Here is a 20,171-nt window from a genome sequence, read left to right as displayed (position 1 = left end):
CTAGTAATGGAGATGACACATAAGAGTAAGCATTTAATGGAAAGAGACTATAACTTAGACATAAATAAAAATAAAATTAGCCAAATACCTTTTTTAAATAATATTTCTTCTAATTTGACACGGAGTCCTACTATAAAATGAAAATTGAGCGTGGAATTAACTCGTATTTACTTCAAGCAAAATGTTAGGACCCGTTTGGCCGTGAGAATTATTCACTTTTTTCCGATTTTTTTCCACTTTTTTCAAAAGTTAGTGTTAGGCCATAAAAATTTCAAATACAACTTCAAGTTGTATTTGGATTTTGAAAAACAACCAAAACCTTGTTTTTTACTTTTTTCATTTTTTGTTCTTCTTTTTTTATTTTTTATTTTTATTTTTTTTAACCCTACAAGTTTTTAGTTTAGTAAAAAGGATCCTCATTTATATTAGCCAACAACCGAGGTAAATATACCTAATCTCATCTCACTAAAAGTGATAACCTAATCTCGCGTCAGAGGCAACTTATGTTGCTCATTGTTTCCACTAAAACATTTAACATCATGTTCTAAAAAAAAAGAAAAGAAGCGTGTAACAAATATTTGACGAGACCCTATATTTTCTAAACACCACTGAAGCCTCGCTTATAGTTTTAATGGAAATAAACAATCAATTTTGAGCGCTCCATAAGCCTATCTCGATAGTGCTTAGAAATTTCAAGATCCATGGTTATATTTATTAATTTCTTTGGTGATTTTGCTAGCATTTAGAAATTGGAAAGTACTTATAAATGATTTTTCATATTTTCTAGAAAAAGTATATTTCAACAACCAAAATATTATCCAAACACAATTCCAACAGCGTTACGTGGCCCATGTTTCAACGAAAGATACTCTTACGTCTTCGATTGTCATGCTTCACTGCATAAAGATATTTTCATTCAGGTGACACCTATCTATTTAAGGAAAGGGTATTGAGTCATTTTTTTTATCGTATTTTTTTTTAATTTTTTATTTACCCTTTGTTTTGAAAAAACAAGTTTTTATGTTTTAAAAATCCAAAACATGACATAAGCAACTATTCCTAACCATTGAATGAGAAATGAAGGAATTGGGAGCCTTCACGCACAAATTCGTGCGTAAATAATTTGCACTTTTGCAATTTGGTCCTTTCACGCACAAATTTAGTGCGTGAAACCTAATGTTCTTTTTTTTTTTTTTTTATTAGATAATGGCTAACTTTTTTTTTTTTGCTCATGGCCACAGTACAAAAAGCATCCACGGCAATAAGAGTACCAAATTAGACCTGACTTGGGCCTATACTCTATAGCCACTCAGGCAGGAAATGGGGAAACATAGGGGTCATTTGCACTTTTGTCTCTATTTTGTGCTGGTCCTTAATTTTTGTCCAATGGGTTTGTTTTTATTTTTTGAAAATCGAACTTACGCCTTTAAGAATACATCATAATATCCACAAGGTTACGCAAACAACGCCTTAAATAACATATTACCCGTTAGTCATAAGTTCAATTTTAAAGGGAAAAAAATTAAAGATCAGTCCATTTGAAGAGCTAAAATTAAAGACCAGCCATTTGAAGGTCAAAATCATGCAATTACTTCGAAACATAGCCATATATAATTTGAACAAAAGAAAACGACCATCGAATATGTTATTTCGTTGTTTCTTATATCATAAAACAAACTTTTCTTATAAAAAAGACATAAAACTGTAAATAAATTTATATAGAATTACAAAATCAATTAGCCTCGGTTTCAACATCTACTATATATAATTATTAGAAATAATTTAACAGCTTTTAATACTCTTTCTCTCTCAAATTATCTCGTCGTGGTTATTAAAAATAAGTAATTTCAAATTATTTATCATTAAAAAGTTCAAGGAACAATTAATTATTTTTTTCCAAGTGATCTAGCTTTACCTCGTTCTACTAGTAATGGAGATGACACATAAGAGTAAGCATTTAATGGAAAGAGACTATAACTTAGACATAAATAAAAATAAATTTAGCCAAATACCTTTTTTAAATAATATTTCTTAAGGGACGTGTAAAATAATTTGACACTTTTTGTACTATAAAATGAAAATTGAGCGTGGAATTAACTCGTATTTACTTTAAGCAAAAAAAGTTAGGACCCGTTTGGCCGTGAGAATTATTCACTTTTTTAATTTTTTTCCACTTTTTTCAAAAATTAGTTTTTAGGCATTTAAAATTTCAAATACAATTGGGATTTTGAAAAAACAACCAAAACCTTGTTTTCTACTTTTTCATTTTTTGTTGTTGTTCTTCTTCTTCTTTTTTTTTTTTAACGCTACAAGTTTTTAGTTTAATAAAAAGGATCCTCATTTATATTAGCCAACAACCCAGGTTAATATACTTAATCTCATCTCACTAAAAGTGATAACCTATGGAACACAACTCTAACTCCTAACATTTAACATCATGTTCTAAAAATTCCAAAAAAAAGAAGAGCTTTTTTGGGCCAAACACCACTACTTATATTTTAATGGAAATAAACAATCCTTTTTCCCTTGAGCGCAAACCCATCGAAAAGCAATTGCTATATTTCTACATGTTTATTAATTTCTTTGATGATTTTGCTAGTATTTAAAAATTGGGAAGTACTTATAAATGATTTTTCATGTTTTCTAGAAAAAATATATTTCAACAACCAAAATATTATCCAAACACAATTCCAACAGCTTACGTCTTCGATTGTCATGCTTCACTGCACAAAGATATTTTCATTCAGGTGACGTCTATCTATTTAAGGAAAGGGCATTATCGTCCTTTCACCTTTACTCCTTGCCCTAAACCTCAAAATCTAAACCCGCCAATGCCGCCATAATAAGATTCCTTCGTTTCTCTCATAACATTAATAATACTCTTACAATACCAAATTCATCATTAAACACTCGTTAATTAGGGTTTAATAACTTAATTACAATGGGAGTACCAGCATTTTACAGATGGTTAGCAGAGAAATATTCAATGGTTATAGTTGATGTAATTGAAGAAGAAGAAGCGGTTATTGAAGGAATTAAAATTCCAGTTGATACGAGTAAACCTAATCCAAATAATATTGAATATGATAACTTGTATTTGGATATGAATGGTATTATTCATCCTTGTTTTCACCCTGAAGATCGAGTAAGCATGCACTTTAATCCTCTTACTTTCAATTTAGTACATTTCAACCCTTTATGTTTAGTTTTTGCTGTCTTATGTTTAATTTGCTGTGTTATGTTTGTGTTTTTAAGTAGTTTTCGTTCGAATTTGACTGTGTGTTTGTGTTTTTAAGTAGTTTTCATTTGAATTTGACTGTGTGTTTGTGTTTTAAGTACTTTTTTGCAGATTATATTTTGGTAGAATGGTTATTGTACTCTTTATTGTTTCTTTAATGTTAATATACTGCAAGTCATGAATTTGTCTCTGCGCGATAGAAATTATAGCTACACTCGTAAACTTAGGCTGACAGAGGTAAAAGATGCCATAAAAAAAATGAGGATGAAAAACTTGTAGTCAAGATAGTACCTCGTAGAGGTTTGGAAGCGTCTTGGAGAGGTTGGAGTAGAATGGCTCACCAAGCTAATCAATACTACACTAAGAAGTGGTAGGATTCCCGACGAATGGAGAAAGAGAAACCGATTCCAATTTATAAGAACAAAGGAGATATCCAAAGTTTATGCGAACTATCGTGTCATTAAACTCATGGGATATACAGTGGTACTCTGGGAAAGAGTGATAGAGCGTAGCTTTATGAATAAAACGAGAGTGACAAAGAACCAATTCGGATTTATGTTTGGTAGATCTACAAGGGAGGCGATATTCCTACTAAGAATATTAACAACAACATCCCAAAGGTAATCCCACAAATGGGGTCTGGGGAGGGTAAGATGTATGCAGACCTTACCTCTAACTCTATGGGGAAGAAAGGCTATTTCCGATAGACCCTTGGCTCAAAAGAAACGTAGTAAATGCAAGATTATAAGAGATATAAGATAGAAAAATATCAAGATACCAAACAAATGGAGCAACACATAGTAATACACGCATAAGGATAATGATCTACGTGGTACCAAAATAACACTACTAAGAAAAAGTGAAGGGGAGATGGAAAGGCTAGTCCCCCACCTCTCTCACACAAAACGCGACAAAACTCAACTACCTACTAACCTTCTACCCTAATTCTCGACCTCCAAATCTTCCTATCTAAGCCATGTCCTGTTTAATCACCTCTCCCCAGTTCTTCTTCGGCCTACCTCTACCTCTCCTAACTCCTGCGATTGCCAATCTCTCACATCTCCTGATTGGCACATCTTCACACCTCCTCTTCACATGCCCGAACCATCTCAGTCTCGCTTTCCTTATCTTGTCCGCCACGGAGACCACTTCGACCTTGTCCCATATATCTTCATTCCTAATCATATCCCTCTTAGTATGACCATACATCCATCTGAGCATCCGCATCTCCGCTACCTTTATCTTCTGAACGTGAACGTTCTTGACTGGCCAACATTCTACCCCATACAACAATGCTGGACTAACCACCACTTTGTAGAACTTACCTTCCAGCTTAGGTAACACTTTTTTATCGCAAAGCACCCCAGAGGCGAGCCTCCATTTCATCCACTCTGCTCCAATACGGTGTGCGACATCATCGTCAATCTCCCTGTCCCCTTGTATTAATGGACCCAAGGTACTTGAAACTCTCTCTTTTAGGTATAGGTTGTGCCTCAATCTTCACTTCCACATCTGTCTCATGCGTCACGTCACAAAACTTCAGACTCCATGTACTCCATTTTAGTCCTGCTTAACCTAAAACCTTTCGATTCTAAGGTTCGTTCTCCAAACTTCCAGCTTATCATTAACTCCATTACGCGTCTCGTCAATCAAAACGATATCGTTTGCAAATAACATACACCAAGGCACCTCCTCCTGAAGATGTCGCGTCAATCCGTCCATCACTAGGGCAAATAGAAACGGGCTAAGGGATGATCCCTGGTGCAACCCCATTACGACCGGAAAGTATTCTGAATCACCTCCCACTGTCCTAACCCGAATCTTGGCACTCTGATGTTGGCCACAGGCACACCTCTAGACTCCAAGCATCTCCAAAGGACCTCCCGAGGAACTTTATCATATGCCTTATCCTCAATGAACACCATGTGTAAGTCTCTCTTTTTGTCCCTAGATTGTTCCACCAATCTCTTGACAAGATGAATAGCTTCTGTAGTCGAGCGCCTCTGCATGAATCCAAACTGGTACTCGGATATCGACACATCCCTCCTCATCCTCATCTTGCCCACCCGCTCCTCTCTACTTTCATAGTGTGGTATCAACTTGATACCCCTATAGTTATTGCAACTCTGAATATCGCCCTTGTTCTTATACACGGGACCATTGTACTCCACCTCCAATCCTCTGGCATCTTAGCCGTCCTAAATATGACATTAAACAACCTAGTCAGCCACTCCATATGGTGTTGATTGACTTAGAGAAAGCATATGATAAGAGTACCACGCAAGGTCAATGACGCAAACACAACCTTGTGGACCTTTTACCTTTAAAGACCAGTATAATTTTGGATAAATAATGTTTGAAAAAGAAGATAAATGACATCGAAAATGAATTATGAATGCACGTCTTAGTTTTGTAACACATTAGTGTCGCATGTGATAGTTTTCTTTTGGTGGAAGTTTGTCCTACTTTTACTTATTTTTAGTTGTATAAAGAAATAATAACTGCTTATTTGGTTAATGATTACTGTATTCCACTTCATTTCGTCACCCATAGTTAGGTTCATTGAGTGCCTGGTTATTAATTGCTTTTCGGCTTCCCCAGATGCCTTATTTGAGCTGCAGGAATCTTTCCTGGATCCTTCTCTCTTTTCTGCTATATTAAGAATGGGAAAGTTAAAATAAATAGTTGGAAAATTATATTCTTTTGTTATGTTACCTGTTTCAAAAAAAAAAAAAATTATACTCTTTTGTTGTTGACCTATGTTTCTATTGGATACATGTTTGAAGTATTCTACATTCGTGGTATATATCCGTTAGATGTCTCAGTTATTTATGCTGTCTTCTCTATTCTCTATAACATAAGTTCCGATGCTTTCTAATGCAGCCTTCTCCAACCACATTCGATGAGGTGTTCCATTGCATGTTTGACTACATAGACAGGCTTTTCTCAATGGTGCGTCCTCGAAAGCTGCTATATATGGCTATTGGTGGGTGACTTGGTCAAATTGTCTTTCAATTATTGTATAAATTTTATATTTCAAAGAAAATGAGAGTATGGGTCTGGTCAGATACTGGTCAGATGTATCTGGGAAAGGGGTGATCTATTATTGCTTGGAAACTCAAAGAAACCTTTGGGTTCATTTTTTCAAATGGAAAATGGGAAAGGTTGGAATAATAAAGAGGGGACTAAAACTGCATTTTACTTCCCTCCCCAATACTTAATTACCAACTACTAAAATCCTTAGAAATTCAAATTATGTTTAATGTTGCCTTGACCCTCCTGTATTATTTTTAATATGGGCCCCAGATTTTCCTTTCTAATCTTTTGATTCCCCATTGAACAATTTCCTGTACAAAACAAATTATTTGTATTATAAGTTGATAGGTTTCTGAGCTAATTACTGACTGGATGTATTTGGTAGATGGTGTTGCACCAAGGGCAAAAATGAACCAGCAAAGATCTAGACGTTTCAGAGCAGCAAAAGATGCAGCAGATGCGGTACATGCCCTTTATATTTTTTAATGGTGTGTAAGACTTTCTGCTCAAGTTCTATCTCATGGAATTCATTTTTTAGGCAGCCGAGGAGGAAAAGTTGCGTGAGGAATTTGCGAGGGAGGGTAGGAAGCTTCCTCCTAAACAGGCTTCCCAAGTTTTTGATTCAAATGTAATCACTCCTGGAACCCAATTCATGGCTACATTGTCGGTCGCTCTTCAATACTATATTCATCTTAGAATAAACCATGATCCAGGATGGAAAAAAATTAAGGTACTGTTCCTGTAAAGTTCTTGCTGTTTCAATTTAAGATTATTTGGTTTTGTTTTGTAGTTTGGTGCAGTCGCTTTCTTTTCTGCACCTCTTTATGATAATAAAGAATTGTGTGCTTATTATTTAACTATTGTTTTGAAGGTTATACTTTCTGATGCAAATGTTCCTGGTGAAGGTGAGCATAAAATTATGTCCTATATCCGCCTCCAAAGGAATCTTTCTGGTTATGATCCAAATATGCGTCATTGCCTTTATGGTTTGGTACGTCTTATCCTTTGATTTACTTGCAAATCTTTGGATGGGAATCTTCTTCCTGATTTTCATGAATGTTGTATCGGATAACGTACAATTATATTCTTTGGTGCCACCACAGGATGCAGATTTAATTATGTTGGGTTTGGCTACGCATGAAGTTCACTTCTCCATACTCCGAGAGGTTAATGCTCAACTACTTTATCTGGAGGGATATTTCTCTTTACATATGCGAAATGTCCGCTCAAAATTTGCAAAATGAAAAAAAGTTGGACATTTATGTGAAAATACTCATTATTTTCACCAAGGGAGATTACTTATGCCTCCTATTTTCCCTTTTGATAAAGTTTCAAGTCCTATTGAAAAGAATTTAGGGATTAATAATTCCTACCTAACAATTTCCTACGAAGTTGTAAATGCTATACCATTATATTTTCCTTTAGTTCTATTGTTGTTTAACTATTGGCTACTTGATACTATACAAGTATATTATTTAAAATACTTGTTTGTTAAGTAATACTACTAATATTTAAGCAATTAAGTAAAGAAAATGATGATACGATCAGTATAGTGATCCGAACACTAAGCAATCTTAGTGACCATTCTGGAGTATATTCATGTATTCCTCGTGTAGTTTTTGATCCTTTATTTTTCGAATGTAGTTAAAACTTATATTTGTTTGCTTTTTTTTTTTTTTTTTTGGAAAATTTTGAAGTGATAATCTTTTTTGTTTTTAAATTTTTTTTGATTCCACAGGTTATTATTTCTTTGTTTCAGCCAATATCATTTTTCCTTTTAGATAATTTGGTGCAAATGTTGTATGCTCTTTAATCTATTGTCATAGTTGGACATTGTTGTTTAGTATTTTATCTACTTTGTATTTTTTTCACTATAAATAAAAACAATTGGATTTCATTATGAAACTAGATAGAATCCTCCTAATCCCAATCATTTAATTCATGTCAGGAAACCAGTAATTTGGGTAATACTCTTTATTTGGAATCAGCTTGAGCAAGGATAAAGATTAGAATTTAATTTAGTGCAAAGGCATTTCAGACTAGTAATGAAATAGTCAAGAAAAGTAGGACATACTAGTCCAGAAGTGTGTCGAACAATAGGACTGATTTGGTACTTTCCCCTTAAATATTTTGTAGTGATGGTGCTTAATTGCATTATTTTGAATATACTTCTATGTTTGATTTGCCTCTTGATTTTTGTTGAATACTATGTCTACCTTTAGGTCGTATTTACTCCAGGCCAGCAGGACAAATGTTTCCTTTGTGGTCAAATGGGTCATTTAGCTGCAAATTGCGAAGGAAAGGCAAAGCGAAAAGCAGGGGAGTTTGATGAGAAAGGAGATGCTGAGGTTGTGGCAAAGAAACCATTCCAGGTAACATTTGATATTTTCTTTTTCCAGTCTACCAAAAACATTATGTCTTGATTGCTTGTGGTTTTCCCAATGTATTCAAAGTTTTGCTTTCTCAATTTGGTGCATTGCAGTTCCTCAACATCTGGACTCTGCGGGAGTATCTGGAATATGATCTGAGAATTCCCAATCCTCCCTTTGTGATCGATTTGGAGCGTATTGTTGATGACTTCATATTTATGTGCTTCTTCGTTGGCAATGATTTTCTACCACATATGCCCACACTTGAGATTCGCGAGGTATGTTTTCAATGAGAATTGGTTTTATGTATTTGTTATGACTGGGCTTTTCTCCTAACTGAACTTCTTTACTAGTTTGTATTAAAAAATGTTATATTACTCGACATGCTTTGATGGTTTTCATGATATTTATGGATTAATATTTCTTTGACCTCAAGAAGTTTGTATCTTAAGCAACAGCCTGCTTTTGTAGCTAATAATGAATTTTAAACGTGAAAAACTAAATTTGGGGGAAAGATAAGTAGCGATCATTTATGAGGGAAAAAGTGTGAACATTTGTGGGGAAAAAATAAGAGAGATTCTGCAAAATGCATAGCTGTCCCTGAAGAATATACTGCCGTAGTGCTCATATATGTAATGCCCTTGCAGTTTTTCCCATCTGTTCTAGCCTTGGTGGACAGAGTTACCTGGTGCCTGTTGCTGGTGGGAGGTGGCAGGTATCCCATGGATTTAGTCGAGGTGTGCACAAGTTGGCCCGGACACCACGGTTATCTAAACAAAAAATGTACCCCTTGAAGGTGAAAAGATGAAAACAGTAGGAAGTTTGCTTTCCAGTGAGATTAAAATTTATTTTATTGACAGAGGAAGTTGTGTTAACTTTTTTGGTTTGATGGAAAGCTAGCAGAAAACTGCTTGTGTTAAATGGTATTGCATGCATATAGAGTGGGAAAGTAATGGTGCTTTTGCACTCTGTCTAGTGAAGGTGTGTCTGATTGAGAGACATAAAAATGGAGTGGTATTATATGGAGCTTCCAATTTTGCTAATAGCAAAGTTACATTAGCCAGATGGTAAGGTATTGCGAGTGCAATCTTAGGTTATGACAGGCGACCTGTCAATTATGTTTTTCCTTCTTGCAAGTATGAAATTTGAGTTTCATTGGATAACGGCTTTTGGAGATTTGCCTCTGAAGAAGGATGTGCATAGTCATAGCAAGCAAAATACAATTTTGAGGAAGTAAGTTGGTGTTTCCAGAGCAATCTCCAAGTTGCTGGGTGTTTAGCTTATGAAAAAAATTTCAAGACACTATCTTGAAGTTGGACAATGGAAGAAACAACATATATGGGATGGATTGGTGGATGGGCCACGCTGAAGGTTCATAGAGGTGTTTGATAGTTGGTTTTCGAATCTGGGATAAGCAACTGAACATGATACTGTTTATACTAATTAGGATTATGTGTGGGATTTGAGATTTCAGAGAAATGCAATGGTTGGGTGATGGAAAGATTCAATTTGCTGTTAAGAATTTTCAGAGAAATGCAGTGATTTCATAGAGTTGTTTAGTCTTCTTGAAGATTGATCTCTGGATAGCGTGCTTTTGTATATATTATTATGTTTATTATGAATGGATAAGCTTTTTTCGCTGTAAGAAACCCCAAATTTGTTATCCAAGTCTGTTTAACAAATTTGTTGTAGGATAATCATCACAATAATCATCATCTTCTTTATCCTTTTCCTTATCAGGGTGCAATAAACTTGTTGATGTCTGTTTATAAGAAGGAGTTTAAGTCGTTGGGAGGGTATCTGACTGATGCAAGCCAGGTAGGTGGCTACTCCTTTGACAGTGACCCTCAAATCTGTGTATTTGCCTCTTATAACCTTTTTACCTTGTTATTCTTGAAATTTGTAATTAACCTTTTGGCTTGCCTCTTTTTACTTCTTTTTCAGCCAAACCTTGGCAGGGTAGAATCTTTTATTCAGGCGGTAGGATTATATGAAGATAAGATATTCCAAAAGAGAGCTCACTTACATCAGGTATGTTCTTGTCTGACCATTTACTGCTTTTTTACCTTCCTTTTAAAAAAATAAAAATAAAAAGGAAATTTTAGCTTTACTGATTGCTCTCTTTGGTTTTAAGTGACTTGTTTTTCTGATAATAAAGTTGACTAGTATCTTAAACATAGAAGGTTTTTATGAATGCTCTGTCCAGTACTTGTCCATCACAGATGAAGAAGAAAACAGGAACAAAAAAAGAAGGCACTTATTATTCTCGTTTTGGGTAAAAATCCAAGTACCAGTTTTAGCGGTAGTAATTAACATTCAGTTGTATATCACTAAAATAGAGATGATGAAACTGTTTACTTTTACTTACATTACTTGATGTTATTGCTATAAGTACACTGCATCGATGTTCTAACATTTCACTGCAGTTAACCATTCTATTTTAATTCAAATTATTTTTGAACTGGCAATTGTATTATTTATTCATTCTTCTTTTTGGATAAAGATCATTATTCATTCTTATTGTGAAAAAGTGCCTTTCTTGTATCTAGGCAGTACCATCTAGTGCTTGATCTCCTGCATGTAAAATTAATTTTCACTCTACTATGTTTGTGGTGTATTCAGAAACAATCTGAAAGAATCAAGCGTGAAAAGGCGCAAGCAAAAAGAGGAGACGACTCTGCACCTCGAGCTGAACCTGAATCTCTTGTTCCAGTTGCTGGATTCCATGGTTCTCGTCTTGCTTCAGGTCCTTCACCTTCCCCCTATCAACAGGGAGGCGCTTCAAATTCTTGTAGACCTGCTCAGCTTGGGCACACCACGTCTAGTCTTTCCATCCTTGACATTAAGAATGAACCGTCTGACACTTCTGATGATAAAAAGACTGCTCGTGCCAGAAAAAACAAAAGGAAAAGAGCTGTTGTCCGTGCCAAAAAATTTTCACGATTGAGTTCCGAGGCCACGATAGGAGCTGCCATTGTTGAAGCTGAGAATGACCTTGAAATTGACGTATGTTTTCTTGCTTTAATAGAGGCATTTTTTATGTATTCTGACTCTGGCCATCTTTTAGAGATAGGTTGTATCTTATGAAATCCAATTGTCTAGGTTTGCTTATAGGAGTTGATAGTTTTCTTTTTGCTTTGTTATTGACATACAACAAAAACTGAAAAGCTACTTGTTTAGCTTTGAATAACATTTATGGCTAAGTTGTATCTCATGAAGTTAAAGTGTCTTTTCTTATAGGAGTTGATAGTTTCTTTTCACTTTGTTACTGAGATGCAACATGTATTGCTTATTAATAGCTTAAACAAATTTGAATATCTTTTAATTTTTTTTCCTATGCCATTCAGGTTTCTGAAAACAAGGAAGAATTGAAAACAAAGCTAAACAAGTTGCTTCGGGAGAAGAATGATATTTTCAATTCAGAAAATCCTGAAGAAGACAAGGTGCGAAAATAAACATCTCCTGTCTCTCCTTGGAAGTTGTGGGTGTGATTGTCTTGGGAAATAATGTGGCATTTAAAATTATCATTGATCAATCTGATTGGTGAATTTGGATATCAGAGTCAAACTAGTTGTCTACTTGAGGATTAACTTCAGGTCGCTAGTATTGGTAGGGATGAAAATAATCTGAGTATTTGGTGGAAAGAAGTTGTGCTGAATTGCATAGTAAGATTGTTGGCTTTTGTTAAATGATACATTTTGTTCGACTTAGCTGTTAAGAGAGTCAAAGCAGTAGAAGACTTAAGTACAAAATTTTAATCAATTTTTATTATTAATCTAGAATTGATAACTAATGGAATTTTTCTTTCTTGTGTATTATATCATGTTCTTTTTAAGTAATCTATAATGTTTATTTTTAATCCAATTTAATCACTGTTAGTGCTCGAGTAAAAATTATCATACCATGGGCCCTTGCACTAGTTTATTCAAGTTTGGGGCTGGGATTATATAGGAGCATGTTCAATTATAGGTATGAGTTAAGGCTTGTAGTCCAGGTTTGCCCAGTGAAACCTATCAGTTGATTGTCTCTTTTATCTGTCAAACAAGGAAAAAAAAAAAAAGTGAAGACCAATCAGGGGGAGCTTCTCTTGAAGACTGCTAGTTGACTGGTTCTGAACCACAGTATAGACTTTGAAAAAGACAAAATACCGGATAATGGATCCCCCTAGAGGCCCCCTTGCCCATCCAAACCCAAAAGAGGAAAAAGTGCCACTGAAGATTGTTAAGGAAGTTGATCCGCCAATGGAAAAAGGGTTAAAAACACGGTAGTTTTAGATGGTATGTGCGTGCCAAATCTGCTTGAGTAATCTAGCCATTAGTATTTCCTGAAAGCAAGATGAATAGCACTTTTGGCTTATCGAATTTAGATGAGTTATTACCTTGAAATTCTCTGAGAAGGTGATGAATTTCTAGAGTGCTTGGAACTATATGTGTCTACCTTGGCAATATCTGAGATCGTGTTTGCTGATTGTCACTTTCTTCTGTGTTTTAAAATGTAGTAGCACCATTTCTAAACAGCCTGAGGGTGGATGTTGCTGTTTTGCTTTGAGATCTTTGGCAGCTTGCTTAACTTTTTAGCAAATCGTCACATCAATTTATGCTCCCTCTGGTAGTAGCTACTATTTACATGTTCGTTCTGCAAAATTTTGTCTTTGTAGGTCAAACTGGGACAGCCAGGATGGAAAGAGAGGTATTATGATGAAAAATTTTCTGCAAAAACACCTGAGGAAATGGAAGCAGTACGAAGAGACGTTGTAAGTTATCTCATCTTGGGTACTTTCTTACTGGTTAATGTTTAATTTTGAGGTGGTTGAAAGTTTAGAATTTAACATCTATTCATTATCTATTCTTGGTGATGCACCAAAATATAGTTGCCCAAGGCAAGTACATAACTTTTTTTTTGCTATCTTTACCCTCTTCTATATTTGAGAATGTTGTTTCCAAACCTTGTTTATTTGGGGATATTTTCCGGTTGTGTTTTAGTAATGTTTCATTCTTAAAAGTTTCTTTCTAGAACAATTGTATTTGGATGACTGCTTTTTCAAAATTGTGTTTAGAAAGTAGATTTAGATGTTTGCTAAAGCAAGAAACCAAAATAATAACTTTTTCTGATAAAGCAATCAGACTCCTCCCCATATTATTAAATCTGTCTCCGTTACGCAAGTGTTTGAATATGCATTGGTTTTAATCAACTATTTATCCTAATACTAGATTTTACATTTTGAGAAAATGCATAAGCTGAGAGAAGTTACAGAAAATTTTTGAATGCAAAAAAGAAAAAAAGGAAAGTGAAATGGTGTAAAAAATAAATGAGAATATATTAGAAGGAAGGGGGGGGGGGGGGTTCAAAGTGATGCATTTAAAAGTGTGGTCTATTGAGGAAGTGCGATTGGTTTATTTTTAGTCTGATTCATTTGGTCCAAAGACAAAAATTTCAGAATATTTTCAAAATCATTTTTTATGTTACCATTCTAAAAAAAAGATTTTGAAAATCATTTTACAGAAATTTCTCCAAAATGCATTACCGAAAAACTATTGGAATGCACCTCCATAGCGTAAGAGATCTGAAATGACTACAAACTTCAGCCGTTTAGGCCACAAATGCAAATACTGATCATTTGAGGGTGGTTTGGGCTTTTTATGAATCTTATTGAAATTTTGAACCTTACAACTAATTTGGTCTTTCGTGTGTAGGTATTAAAATATACAGAAGGGCTATGCTGGGTTATGCATTATTATTATGAAGGGGTTTGTTCCTGGCAGTGGTAAATTCTCCCTTCTGATAAGGAGGTTTTTGTGCTTATATTTCTTTCTCGCCCTCTTTAATGTGTGGATATGTTTCCCTTAGCATACACTATGTCTTGCATGTGTATAATGTACATGGGACCAAGAACCCCACAGGATTGATGCATCTCACTGTCGAGTTTTGTCTGCATTTGCATGATCACACACATCTATCGCATTTTTTAAAAAAAAAATTACATAGTGGGTAGGGGAATTTTATCTTTCAATGTATGTGCTATTTTTGTGCTGCATTTTTCTATGGAACATTCTTCTTATTATGCTTTCTAATTTTAGACACTGCTTAGCTTGGCTGGTTTTCATTGCATAAGTTGCTCCTCTGCAGGTTTTATCCCTATCATTATGCACCATTTGCTTCTGATCTTAAGGATCTTGGGCAGATGAATATCACATTTGAAGTTGGTTCTCCTTTCAAACCATTCAATCAGCTGCTGGGGGTTTTCCCTGCTGCCAGGTTTAATTCTCTTCTTTTACAGTCTTTAAACTTGTTACTTGTCTCTCCTATCATAAATTTAAAACAAAAAATAGAATCCACTTGTCACGCTTGGGATGTTGACTCTTTTTGGCAGTGCTCATGCTCTACCTGAGCAGTATAGGAAATTGATGACAGACCCAAATTCGCTCATTAGTGATTTTTATCCTACCGGTATGATCTCTTTTTGTTTCGATAATTGACATGTTGTCAGTAAATTATACTCATGGCACAAGAAAACACATATCTTCTCTGCTGGTGTGATTGTCCTGCTTATCGTGCTTCTCAATTCAAGTTATATCATGCTTTGTGTGCAGATTTTGAGGTGGACATGAATGGCAAGCGCTTTTCTTGGCAGGTACTTATTAAGCATTTTTAGTTTTCTTTAAGAGCTGGATTTTCTTATTTTGTGTTGACGTCTTTCTGTATTGAAGGGTATTGCCAAATTGCCTTTCATTGAAGAAGTGAGACTCCTAACAGAGGTTGCAAAAGTTGAACATTCTTTGACGGTATGATGGCTTTTATTTCTGAATCAGTAAGTTCTCTCTTAGCAGGATTTTGATTTGCTAATTTAGTTATTTTCATACAGGAAGAAGAATCACGAAGAAACAGTGTGATGTATGATATGCTTTTTGTGTCATTATCCAATCCTTTGTCTCCATGCATTTTCTCTCTTGATGATCGCTGTAAGCAGCTTACAGACAAAGAACGTGTCGAAGTCAAGGAGCGGTTGGACCCAATAACTAGGTTTGTTTGCACATATAGTTATCTCTGCTAATGAATAGCTTATTATTTTGGACTTCCCTCTTGTTTGTGTATTTGTTTGTTTTTCATTGCAACTTGTTTATTTGAACGTTGGACATTTACTCAAAATGAGAAAATTGATTAAGTTGGGGAGCATATCTCATAATTAGCTGGCTGTTAATTGGTGTTTTTGGTTGTTTGTGTGGATAAAACTGTCTTCTAGTTTTTTGTTCAGCTCCAATGACGCTAATGTCAGTTCATCCTGCATCCTGGTTCCCCGTTGTTGGGATACTGAAGCTCAAGTGTTCCTTGCTATTGTGTATTAAAGTCAGTGAAAAAAGAATGTTGGTTCTGTTGCTTAGTGTCTGTTTGTGGTTGCTGGAGGAAAATACATAAATTGCAACAGTTGTATCTTGAGCTTCTCAGAGCTCCATACTGGAACACTTGTATTGTTTATACTTTTTAAAAATTATTCCTGGTTTTATCTTTGTGATCCGACTCTTTACTCATGACTCAGCCTAGAGCCCCTTACTAATTCCTTTGTAGTCCTTCTCTGCTCTTCCTCTAAGTTGGGTCATGTTTCTTCATCAGGTATGAAATTAGTTGGTTGGTCTGAATCCTCTGCTCCATCACGTTGTTCTGTATCTTCTTTATTGTCTATGTGATTAAATCCTGCTCTAACCGCAATATTTGAAGTCCTAGTTGGATTTTTCTGATTCTCCTTAGGTCTACATGCAGTGGTGGGATGAATGGCTACCTATCCCTTTGCAGCGGAGATCCTTGCCCTCCAATTTTTAGATCACCTATTGAAGGGATGGAAAATATTACCCAAAATCAAGTCATGTAAGAACCAAACATTTAGCAGCGGCATCTTTGTCGGTTGCTATCACTGACCAATGTAGATTTTTATGTTTTGCTGATCAGCCTTTCCTGTTCTTGCATTTCAGATGTGCAATATACAGACTTCCAGATACTCATAAACATATAGCTCGGCCAATGGAAGGGGTTATTTTCCCGAAAAAGGTACTTAATCCAACAGATCATGTACCATGAATCTATTTGTTTCTGGTGTCTTAATTTTTGGTGAACGCAACAGATCCACGTTTCCACATCGAAACAGTGTCTTTTGCACATTGATGAGGGGTTGTCTAATTATAACCTATTTGGTTGTAGCCTTTGCATGACCTATACAGAATGAAAAACTAGCTGTGGTTATGTGCAGCCAGCTTGGACAAGATTAAACCATTATCATAATCATGTTTTATTCATGTGTCATTACCTTATACAAGTTTGTGCGCCTTTTTAAACTTTTCAGTAGCTTCATTTTTGCATTCATTTATCTCTCCCTCTCTCACCAATGCTATACTGTTTGAACACAGATGGTCACATTAGGTGATATGAAACCTGATCCTGTACTGTGGCATGAGGAATCTAGGAAGAAACCTTGGGAAAATGGACGGTATGCACCATGTTAATTGATGCAATGTAATTAGTATGTCAATCTTAGCTATTTAGGTTATACATAACTTGTGTGCACCGTTGCAGGAACAACCACCATCACCACCACCACAACCACCACCACCACCACCACCGTGGTGCAATTTCTGGTCGTCAGCTTGGAGAAGCTTCACGTAGACTGGTGGTTAATAGTTTGCAGATGAAAGAAGATAGGGGTGGACATGGTGATTACAGGCGTGCACATAATGGTCAGGGACATGGTGATTATATGCACGCCCAACCAGCGTCCTATCCTGCTGCACATGGTCCTCCCGTTCCTTCCTTTCAAACCCAGAGATACCAAATTCATGAAAATGTACGGCCTAGTTTTGGCCATTCTACTCGAGATGCTGGACGTCACCCCAGTAGTCGTGGTGGGCGACCTGTCAACCACAGTAGAGATTATCGCGGTCATGGACATCATACAGATGGAATGCAGCAAAATGGGGGACACAGTTATTCCTTGTATGCCGGTCATCCTCAGCACGTGGGCCAAATACCAGTTCCACCAACTACTAATTTCCACCAGCAGAGTGGATATAACACTTCTACGAGCTATGAACCTTACGGGGCTGGAAGCTATAACCAACAAGGTGGTGGAAGGGCCTCTCAAAACCAAAATGTTAGAGGATATCATCATCCACAGCCTTCAGGAAATCAGTTCTCAGCTTTTGGAAGGGGAGGAAGTAGAAGGCCACCTTCAGGGCATCGTCGATAGAGAGCCATTTTAGCCTGGACAATTTAAGGCTTAGCTTAGTTGCTTGTTGGATATGATGAATCCTACAAACGACTTCTGTACTATTGGAGTCAAGAAGAAGAACAAAGAGCTGTTCCTGTCAATGATAATTATCTGCAGGCCACTTTCTGGTGCTTGTCATAAAGGTAGTGTGGTAATTGTAGTTCTTTAGCTCTGTATCTTTTCTCTATTCTTTATTCTAACACAATGTTAGTGAGTGTCATCTGTTAGAGCTAGCACATTATATTATTTGAAAGGTCAAAGTTGGATGTATAAAGATGAAATTTCTCATCAAGCCGACTAGTTAATCTTTGTTCCGAGTGCTTTATCTGATTTATTGCATCAATCGTGTAAGGAAAACATCTTGCCCGGTCCCTACCTCCCTCTTACTCTCACTCACTGTCACCACACAAGTACTGCAAGTGTTTTGCCTTAGTGAAGTACTGCATGTTTAGAAGTTCTAATTAGAACAAATTATTCGAGTAAGGCTGTTAGTATTCACTTGTCAGAGCCAACTTAGTTACTCATTTGTCTAGTAAAAACTTAAAAGGTAATGTACCTTCCAGATTCACTAATAGAGTACTACTTTATAAAGACTAATAAGTGACATGAAAAGTTAATTTTTCAACCATTACGTTTACTTTTCTGGCGCTACAACTAAATTAACACACAAGTCAAGTTAAACATCTTAAAACTCTTTAATCCAATCAAACGGTTAATTAAAATGAAATAGAGGGAGTATTATTAACCAGATTGGAAAAGCCATTTGGTAAGAGGCCCAAAGAGAGAGGTGTAACGTCCATACACGCTACTGCGCATGCCCTCTCAAGATAATGTGATGCCTTTCTCATCCCTTGATCCTATGCCTATTATGTTGAACACGAGTCAAAGTCACTTTGCCCTGCGGATTCTGCACAATTAGTAGCTTTGACCCAAACTTTGCATTTCTATTCTACAGAACTAGTAGCTTTGACTAGACTTTGCTTTTGTGTTTGAAAATACACTTGGTATGTTTCAATAACTAGTTTCTTGACACGTGCGCTACACATGGATGTTGAGTCACGCAGTACATAATTTACTAAAGTAATAGCAATATTATTTAAACAAAGAGAATTTCCTAACGATTGAGTAGTTTCTCTTATAACAGGTTACCAATGAAAGAAGATAATATTCAGAGAAGTCATAGTATAAAAAATCACTTAATTTCATGATCTCAAAATGACTTGAATATCACTTTTAAGTGTAAAAATGATCCTCCTAATTAATTTAGAACCTATTATTTCACTGCTTGAAAGTAAACTCATGTGATTTTTTGCATCTAATTTATATGTATGCCTACTAATTATTTTAGCAAAAAAGATAACATTTAAACATATGGCATTTCTAATCATAACATGTATACATGCATATTATAGCTTGAACATCACTTTAATGAAATGTCTATCTTATCATTCATAGAAGTTGAACGTCACTAAATACATAGGGCAGTAATAAATAAATAATAAGAGACATTAAAAAAGTAAACCCAGCTATATTGTCATATTCTTACTGAAGTGCACTATTTTGTGGTCTTCTCTTATGAGTTATGACCCTCTCAAATGACCGGTTTGATATTTCCAGATATAAAAGTCGTTGCCACAACCTTTTAAAGTTAATGAGTGGTACTTCTAGAACTTCTAAGTCGTCCAAAACGGGAAGAAAATTGCTCCTATATCTTTCCCTACGTTTTATTTTTGATTCCGAAGAGATGTACCCTTAGCCACATTTCTGTTTATTTCTACACTTTCTTTGTCAGCCAAAAGAGGAAAGAATTCAGAGAATTAATGTATAGTACTATACAATATCAAACATAAGTTTAAGAAAGGAAGATACAACAATATAAAACTTTTCAGAATGCGTTATGAAATATATAAGGAAAATAATACTTCCTCCGTCTCAAAATATTTGTCGCATTTTTCATTTACACGTCCATTAAGAAAATATTTATAAGGGTAGAATTTTGACTATTTTACCCTCGTAACATATTTCATCATGTTCTCTAACAACAACAACAATAACAAACCTAGTAAAATCCCACCAAGTGGAGTCTGGGGAGGGTAGAGTGTACGCAGAACTTACCCTTACCTTTTGAAGGGTAGGGAGGCTGTTTCCGATAGACCCCGACTCAAAGAGAGATGAAAAAGTATCAGTAACATAAGCAGGAATAACTCAAGATAATAGGACGACGTAGTAAAAAGAACAAGCAATCCAAAGCAATATAACAAGACATGGCAAGCTA

General features: G+C 35.6%; 1 protein-coding gene across 3 annotated transcripts; it reads left to right on the top strand.

Annotated features, from left to right (window-relative positions):
- Positions 1-2,822: 2,822 nt before the first annotated feature.
- On the top strand, positions 2,823-18,205 carry LOC132040987 (5'-3' exoribonuclease 3-like). Of its 3 annotated transcripts, none has more exons than XM_059431699.1 (23): positions 2,823-3,145; positions 6,122-6,224; positions 6,660-6,736; positions 6,813-7,004; positions 7,146-7,265; positions 7,378-7,440; positions 8,497-8,646; positions 8,757-8,921; positions 10,384-10,461; positions 10,588-10,674; positions 11,266-11,649; positions 11,991-12,086; positions 13,301-13,396; positions 14,337-14,407; positions 14,770-14,898; positions 15,014-15,090; positions 15,234-15,274; positions 15,351-15,425; positions 15,506-15,663; positions 16,399-16,503; positions 16,608-16,683; positions 17,040-17,119; positions 17,206-18,205. In XM_059431699.1, exons 1-23 carry the CDS (start codon positions 2,942-2,944, stop codon positions 17,873-17,875), a joined length of 3,297 nt encoding a protein of 1,098 aa, XP_059287682.1. In that variant the 5' UTR covers positions 2,823-2,941; the 3' UTR covers positions 17,876-18,205. The 3 variants fall into 3 exon arrangements, with proteins under 3 accessions (XP_059287682.1, XP_059287681.1, XP_059287683.1); XM_059431698.1 differs by having other exon boundaries at positions 16,387-16,503; XM_059431700.1 differs by having other exon boundaries at positions 3,075-3,145; positions 6,122-6,190; positions 16,387-16,503.
- The last annotated feature ends 1,966 nt before the right edge of the window (positions 18,206-20,171 follow it).

The sequence above is a fragment of the Lycium ferocissimum genome, chromosome 12 (assembly GCF_029784015.1).
Source record: "Lycium ferocissimum isolate CSIRO_LF1 chromosome 12, AGI_CSIRO_Lferr_CH_V1, whole genome shotgun sequence".
Taxonomy (NCBI): Eukaryota; Viridiplantae; Streptophyta; class Magnoliopsida; order Solanales; family Solanaceae; genus Lycium; species Lycium ferocissimum.
The sequence above is the reverse complement of the archived record's forward strand: the minus strand, read 5'-3'. Positions and strand labels throughout refer to the sequence as shown.

What these genes read in the sequence shown, in the direction of transcription:
- LOC132040987 (XM_059431698.1), top strand. Translation starts at nt 2,942, where the DNA reads ATGGGAGTACCAGCATTTTACAGATGGTTAGCAGAGAAATATTCAATG. An exon ending in CAAAAGATGCAGCAGATGCG is followed by an intron (nt 6,737 to 6,812) that starts GTACATGCCCTT and finishes TTCATTTTTTAG; the next exon opens with GCAGCCGAGGAGGAAAAGTT. An exon ending in ACTTCTCCATACTCCGAGAG is followed by an intron (nt 7,441 to 8,496) that starts GTTAATGCTCAA and finishes GTCTACCTTTAG; the next exon opens with GTCGTATTTACTCCAGGCCA.